General features: G+C 40.8%; 1 protein-coding gene across 1 annotated transcript in view; it reads left to right on the forward strand.

The window, feature by feature from the left end:
- The window catches only part of LOC142311634 (NXPE family member 4-like), a 125,418-nt gene extending 122,765 nt beyond the window's left edge, over positions 1-2,653 (forward strand). Inside the window, exon 6 of the mRNA XM_075350200.1 lies at positions 1,873-2,653. Coding sequence (XP_075206315.1) covers positions 1,873-2,411 — 539 coding nt within the window. The 3' untranslated portion in view covers positions 2,412-2,653. The remainder of the gene's footprint in view (positions 1-1,872) is intronic.
- The last annotated feature ends 5,546 nt before the right edge of the window (positions 2,654-8,199 follow it).

An 8,199-nucleotide genomic window follows, 5' to 3' on the forward strand; every position in this document is an offset into this window, starting at 1 on the left:
TAATTTATTGTTATTTTAGCCATAAATAGTATAAAAACGCTATAATCATATTAAATATATCTATTATCTTTATGATTTAAGTAATTATATTTGTTTTCATTTTTTTTTCCTCTTTTCTTAGTTTTTGTATGTTAAAACTTTATTTAGTAGTGTCTATTAAATCAAAACGAATCTGACTTTAAGCAATGGAAAAGCAGGTAAAAAGCGCTAAAAACACGGCTAAAACGTGGTAAAAACGCACGCGTATTTACCGAGTTTTTGTGTTCAAAAGCAACTTTGGCAAAAACCATTTCTGCCAAAGAATGCATTTAGAACTGCAACTACCTCGACGCAAAGTGCGGACATAGCCTAATAATGCATCGAGTTCAATGAATTCACCTGAGGTGAGGTCAATGAGTTCACCTCAGGTCAGTTCACCTGAGGTCACAGCTGGGGTACCACGAGAACTGATTAAAGATCTCCCCAGGTCTGGCATGGGCTAAAGGACAATAGGCAAGCTGCTTAATGAGAAGACAACAACTGTTGGCACTATTATTAGAAAATTGAGGAAACACAAGATGTCTGTCAATCTTACTCAATCTGGGTTGGGCTCCATGCAAGATCTCGCCTTGTGAGGTAGGGATGATTCTGAGAAAGGTTAGGAATCAGCCCAGAATACATTGGATTACTTGGTCAATGACCTTAGGAGAGCTGGGAGCACAGAATCAAAGATTACCGATTGTAACATACTACGCCATCAAGGATTAAAATCCTGCAGGGTACGTGAGGTCACCTGCTCATGCCAGCACATGTCCAGGCCCAATTGAAATTTGCCAATGAAAATTTGGATGATCCAGAGGAGGCATGGGAGAAGGACATGTGGTCAGATGAGACCAAAATTGAACTTTTTGGTATCAACTCCACTCGCTTTGTTTGGAAGAAGTACAATCCCAAGATCACCGTCCCAACAATGAAGCATGGGGGTGGAAACATCATACTTTGGAGTTGCTTTTTTGCAAAGGGGACAGGACGGATTGCACCACATTGAAGGGAGCATAGATGGGGTCATGTATTAAGAGATTTTGGCCAACAACCTCCTTCCCTCAGTATGAGCAAATATCATGTCTATGTACATGTCGAGAAACCAGAAAATGGCAGACATAGTATAAGTAAGCAAGAGCTGAAAATAAACAGGAAAATCAAAGGTGCTGATATTGTACAATGTACACAACACCACAGGCATATGTGAAATCTAGTTTGAAGATGCTGCTTCAGATGTCCTTTGTTCTCAGTTTAAGTTACTTAGGTACATAGATTAAATGTGATGTAATAGTTGTAAGGCATTAAGTCTATGTAATGTTCTGTTTTGTATAAAATGGAAATTGGCATTTTTTGACAATTCCTAATTAAATTGTTCTAATATACCAAATCAAGCAAATTTCTTAAAATTCAAAACAAATTTGATTCACATCAAATTGACTTGTTCATCTGTAGAGCTAAGTAATATATATATATATATATATATATATATATATATATATATATATATATATATATCTTTGTACCGTGTTAGCCAGTAGAGATAAAAAATTGTTTAAAAGAACTGAAGTCCTCAGTGGTTGATACCTTTTAATGGCTAACTGAAAAGTTGGTACTAATAGCAAGCTTTCGAGACTGTTCAGGTCTCTTCTTCAGGCTCAATATATAAAATTTTGTGTTATATTGAGCCTGAAGAAGAGACCGGAGCTAAGTAATGTCATGATCCAACTTGACTTTGAAAAACAAAAAGGCTAATATTATACTGGATATATTGTTCTTACAACATGGTTATGACTGTAGTATTATGTGGTCTTAATTCATTTCATGTAAACTTTTTCTGTCTCTTTTTCACAGATCTCAAGACATTTGATCTACATAGAGAAGGACTGGATACTTTGTTAGTAGCAATGGATCAAAAAAGAAATATTCATTTACAGTGGAAGATGCACAGCCATCCAATTGTTTCAAGTCAGATTTACACAGTCAAAGATGAGGCTTATGTCCATGAGCAGATAGACCGACTAGCAGGAGGTTCCCATTATGTAATTGTCATTTGTTTGGGTCAACACTTCAGGCTTTTCCCAGTCCAGCTTTTTATCAGGAGAGTTATTCATGTGCAAAAAGCTTTGATTCGTCTCTTCTTGAGGAGTCCAGATACCAAGGTGATCATCAAAAATGAAAATACAAGAAATGATGGTCTTGATTCAGAGCGATTCAGTGACTTCCATGCTTATATCAACAACCTGATTTTGAAAGATATCTTCAGAAATCTTCCTGTTGCTGTGGTTGATGCTTGGGACATGACTGTTGCTCACAATACACATGATGTTCATCCTCCAGAACTTGTAGTCAAGAGCCAGATAGATTTGTTCCTAACATATATTTGTAGTTAATTTTAATGGGATAAAATTAAAACAAACATTTTTTTTCCATTGTCTGTGCCTCCTACCTCTGACCTTCAAATTGGAATCCAATAATAGAGATGTATTGGTGGTTGTCATGAGAGATACTGTAACTAATTGTACTTATTATTTTAGCAAGTATTATAGGAAAATGTAAATGTGGAGGTCCAGCTCAGCTTGACATTCTACTTTTAACCTTCCTAAAATACCCGTGTAAATATTGACATACTAGAAATAGGCTCGATGTTATCACATCGGAAGTGCAGTGAAATGAACATCTGTGCACGGAAGCTGCGGTGACGTGTGTCACCGCAGTTTCCGGGCACGAACTGCGTGTGCGTAAGTAGCGGTGACGTCACCACTCTTACCGTGCTGGCGCAGTACCAGTCGCTGCTGCTACTTCACGTGTGTGGGAAGAGCGGTGACATCACCGCTACTTGCGCATGCACAGTTCATGCCCAGAAGCTGCGGTGATGTGTATGTCACTTGCACAGGCGCAGTTCGAACTGCGTCTGCACAACTAGCAGTGCCGCTGTGCATGTTGGAATAGGGTTACAGAAACTGGTGATTATGAATGTAGATTATCAAATTATGAGGTGTGGCCTGGCTATGGAGGAGTAAGGTTGCGTGAACCACACTTCCTGTCCCTGGACCGGTTATACATCATTCCTGGTCCTGTATTTACTTCTAAACTATTGCGAATGCCAGCAAAAAGGAAGAAGAGCACATTGCCAGCTACTATTTACCTTTATTTTTATTTGTCTTCAGCCGTACCAGTGGGCATAACACACTTTCTTAAGAGCACAGCCTCCTCGCTGCTCGCGCTGGAGGATCCCCGTCTCAGCATTCCTTCTCTCTTTCAAATGATGAGGTGAGGTTCTCCGGGGACACACCTCCTCCCTTGTCACCCATGTAGATGGTGTTGTCTTCACTGATGGTATCTGACCGTTCCAGCATCGGCGACTGATGACATTGTAAGTGTGAACCTAAGATAGCAGTTAGACGATCTTCGGCATACACAAGATCAAAATAGCCCTCAATCAACTGCACTTTTGACTCAAATGTTTGGCATCTCCTCCCTTTCTCCAACATGCATGGACAGCAATGGATTCTTCCATTTCTCCAGCAGTGGATTTCTCTTCTGTTGTCCTGTGAAATTCCTTGCCTTGTTTTCAAGGAAAGGACTTTCATGAAACACCCTTACAGCAAGAAACGGTGTAGGAGGACCCTAGAACCCACATAAAGGTCATGCCAACAAGGGAAGACATGGAAAATTATGTTTACAGACTGGAAGATTCCTACAAGGCAGAGACTACTTCAACAACAATTCTCAAAAACACCCCTACATAGCCTATATAGCCAGGTTACACACAGTCAAAATTGGCAGAGTTCTCTCACAGAGCAACCATTCTTTGTAAAGGCCCCTACATAGCCTACAGTCCCAGTTTACCCCCACAGTCAAGATTGGCAGAGTTCCCGCACAGAGGAACAATTATCAAAAATCCCCTTCCAGAGCCTCTATTCTCAGTTCACCCATACAGTCCAGATTGTTATAATTCCCACACATAGCAACAATTCTCAAAAAGGCCCCTGTATTCCCAGTTTACCCACACAGTCAAGATTGTCAGAATTCCTCCACAAAGCAACAATTCTCAAAAATACCCCTACATAGCCTGTATATCCAGTTTACCCAAAAAGTAAAAATTGGCAGAGTTCTCCCACAGAACAACAATTCTGAAAAAGGGCCTACAGAGCCTGTATTCCCAGTTCACCCACAGTTAATAATGTTACAGTTCCTCCCCAGAGCAACAATTCTCAAAAAGCCCCCTCCGCCTGTATTACCAGTTCACCCACACAGTCAAGATTGTTAGAATTCCTCCACAAAGCAACATTGCCTGTACAGCCAGTTTACCCACACAGTCAAAATTGGCAGAGTTCTCCCACAGAACAACAATTCTTTGTAAAGACCCTACAGACCCTATATTCCCAGTGCACCCACACAGTCAAGACTGGCAGAGTTCTCCAACAGAGCAACCATTTACAAAAGGCCACTAAATATCCTAAATTCCCAGTTCACCCACACAATCAAGATTGACATATTTTTCCTGCAGAGCAACAAGATTAACAAAAGGCCCCTACATAGCCTATTTTTCCAATTTACTCACACAGTTATGACTGTCAGAATTCCCCCACAGGGCAACACATCTCAAAACTCCCTAAATAGCCTTTATTCCCAGTACTCCCAGACAGCCAAGATTGGCAGAGTTCTTCCACGAAGCAACAATTCTGAAAAAATGCCCCTACAGAGCCGGTATTCCTAGTTCAGCCACATAGTCAAGAATGTTAGCATTGTCCCACAGAGCAACAATTCTTAAAATGCCCCTTACAGAGCCAGTATTCCCAGTTCGCCCACACATTCAAGATTGGCAGAGTTCCCGCACAGAACAACAATCTTAACAAAAAGCCCCTATGTAGTCGGTTTTCAGTGTTGACCCAATAGCCAACATTGGCAAAGTTCCACAACAGAGCAACAATTTTAACAAAAGGGCCCTACATAGTCTGCATTTGCAGTTCACCCTTACAGTCATGATTTGCAGAGTTCTTCCACAGGGAAGCAATTTTAACAAAAGGCCCCTACTTAGCCTGTATTCCCAGTTCACCCAAACAGTCCAGCAGTCAAGATTTGCATAGTTCTTTCACAGATCAGCAATTTAAACATAAGGCCCCTACATAGCCTGCATTCCCAGACAGCCTATATTGGAAGAGATCCCACACAGAGCAACAATTCTAACAAAAGAAACTGAAGGAGGGACTCTGAAACTCACAAAACACATGCGGACAATGCAGAAACTGTCAACATTAGAACAAGAGGGACCCTGATACACCCTGTATTATACATAAATGAGGGTCTCATACATGTTCTGTTAAAATTGTTAGGTAGTGTGACACCTAGACTGATAAAAGCCTATACATTAGGTGCAAGTTCTGCAAAAAAATGGAATGAAGGACTGCAATACACATTTTTTTCACATTTGTAAGTTATGGTTATGCACTTATTGCAAAGGAGGAAAAACCTTAACCCCTGGGGGTATATATCATACGTAAAAGAATTATAGAGATAGGCCTCATAAATATCCTGAAAAAATTATGAATAAGGGCTTCATACACACTCTAGAAAAATTAAGAGCGAGGGTTGCATGATGACCCTCTAAAAAATATTAGTGAGGGCCGCCTCTTTACCTTCTTAAAATTTGGAACAAGGGTCTACTGATGACCCTTTAAAAATATGAAACATAGGCCGCCTGATGACTCTTTTAAAGATTTTGACTGAGGGCAGCCTGTTTACCCTCTTAAAATTTGAGCGTGGCTAAGTTCCAACTGCACATGCCCCACCCATGGTAGCGCTATTTGGCTGAAATAGCATATACGTCAGGAAATGGAGCCATAATTAAATGCTGAAATAAGGATCTTAATTATGCCTCTTAAAAAAGCGATTCACATTGGGGTCAACAGCTGGAAGATTGAACTTACTATAAGTAATTATTGCTGCCCTTATTTTTACCACACGTGTGGATCTGATTATGTATGAGAGGGCAATCAGTAATAATAAAAATGGATTCTGATATGGTCTAAATTTGATGTTATAATATTCCATACGGGCTTGACTACAGATACCACTATTTATAGGCTTATTGTAGTAGCAAATATTTTGAACAGAGCACATGCACTTTATTTTCTCTACAATGCTATATAGTGGAACCTCAGTTTATGAATAACCCGGTTTGCGAGCACTTCACTATACGAGCAAAGCTTGCTGTAAATTTGTAACTCAGTTTACGAGCAAGCTTTGCTGTACGAGGAAATACTCTCCGCACACACTTCTGGTTCCATACTTTAACCGCACTCTGACCCGCTCTTGCAGTCTGCACAAGCACACACATATTATGCTCACCTTACCTTCCGTTCCATCACCGGCCTCATGGTTCTTGTAGTTCGCTGATACAGGATGTGGATCGGGTAACCATCGTCAAAAGGGAGGAACTTCCGCTGTCAGCTGCTACTCAAAGGCAGTGCGCTGGCCAATCAAAGGCAAGCGGCTCCTGCCTTTGACGTCAGTGCTCTGGCAGTGGAAGCTCCGGCATCAGTCGCGATGGTTACCCGATACACATTCTGTATCGGTGAACTATAAGAACCGGGAGGCCGGCGATGGAATGGAAGGTAAGGTGAGCATAATATGTGTGTGTGTTTGTGTGGTTTACAAGCACACTCCCAGAACGGATTATGCTTGTAAACCAAGGTTCCACTGTATATGATAGACAACATTTATGGTTATCTGTACTGCCATCTGGTAGTTACATAGTTACATAGTTACTTAGGTTGAAAAAAGACCTAGGTCCATCTAGTTCAACCTTCCTCCACCAGTTCTACATTTTGTCACTAAGTCATTTATAACCAACAATGTTTTGTGTACTGGGGAAATCATCCAGCCCTTTTTTTTAAAGCTGTTATAGTATCTGCCATTACTACCTCTTGTGGTAGGGCATTCCACAGTCTGACTGCTCTAACTGTAAAGAACCCTTTCCTATTTAGCTGCCTGAATCGCTTTTCTTCCACTCGCAGTGTATGCCCCCTGGTCCTAAGTATTGCTTTTGGAAGGAATAAGTCATGTGCCAGTCCTTTATATTGACCACACATGTATTTATACATATAAATGAGATCTCCTCTGAGACGTCTTTTTTCTAAGCTAAACATACCTAAATTTTTCAACCTCTCATCATATGGGAGGCTTCCATTCCTTGTAGTAGTCTAGTTGCCTGCCTTTGAACTGACTCTAACTTCTGAATGTCCTTTTTAAAATGTGGAGCCCAAAACTGGATCCCATATTCCAGATGCGGCCTTACAAGTGATTTATAGATATAGTTAATAATATAATTTTCATCAAAAGGCCTTTTTGTGGCTTCTGTTTGTCCAGCCCAGGACATACAGATATGGAATGTTGCAACTACTATAGAGACATGTGATATATGTTCTTACATGGAAATTGTGTGGCCCACTGTTTAGCTGTTGATCAAATGTTTGGGTTATTATTGAAATTGGGATTATTTTCATGCCAAATATAATTTCATGTTTGTATAATTTAAATAAAGTTTGTATAGTATATTGAGGGAAAATAGCTTTCATTCCTCTTGTGTATGTATTATTACCTTTGATAACTTGTGCCTGAGCGTGCTTGTGGTGGTCAGGCTGGTAGTGCTAAAGCCCCTTTTAATCCTGGTACAGCAAAGGTTATAAATGACCATTGTTTTATTGTCTGCACATTCTTTAAAAAAGCGCCAGACTGGGTGTTATGGGGAACACTTGCTTGCCTTCTCCCTCTGGCCACCTCACTGCCTCTTCCTGACTGTAGCAGGGCTGCAGGTCTGTCCCGCTGTGTGCTGCTGTCCTCGGTCTGCATGGCACCTGTCCAGTGTGAGTCAGTGACTTCATTGTCCACCACCGCGTCTTCCATTTTCACACTCTGGTCCTCCTGACTTGTTGACTTAACAACATCACTTGTTGGCAACTGTGTCTCATCTTCACCTACCTCTTGAGACTCTAATTGCTGCTTCCCACCATCATCTTTTTCTGACTGTGGCTACTCAAATATTTGGGCAATACTACAAACCATGTCATAAATTCTCTCTTGAAATCTGCAGGGTGAGAGGCCAAAATGCATGCATGGAAATGTAAAGAGCTCTTCAGAGTGGTAGGAAGGAGGCTCAGGGTGAGGATTTTAAGG

This window comes from Anomaloglossus baeobatrachus, chromosome 5, assembly GCF_048569485.1.
Source record: "Anomaloglossus baeobatrachus isolate aAnoBae1 chromosome 5, aAnoBae1.hap1, whole genome shotgun sequence".
Lineage (NCBI taxonomy): Eukaryota > Metazoa > Chordata > Amphibia > Anura > Aromobatidae > Anomaloglossus > Anomaloglossus baeobatrachus.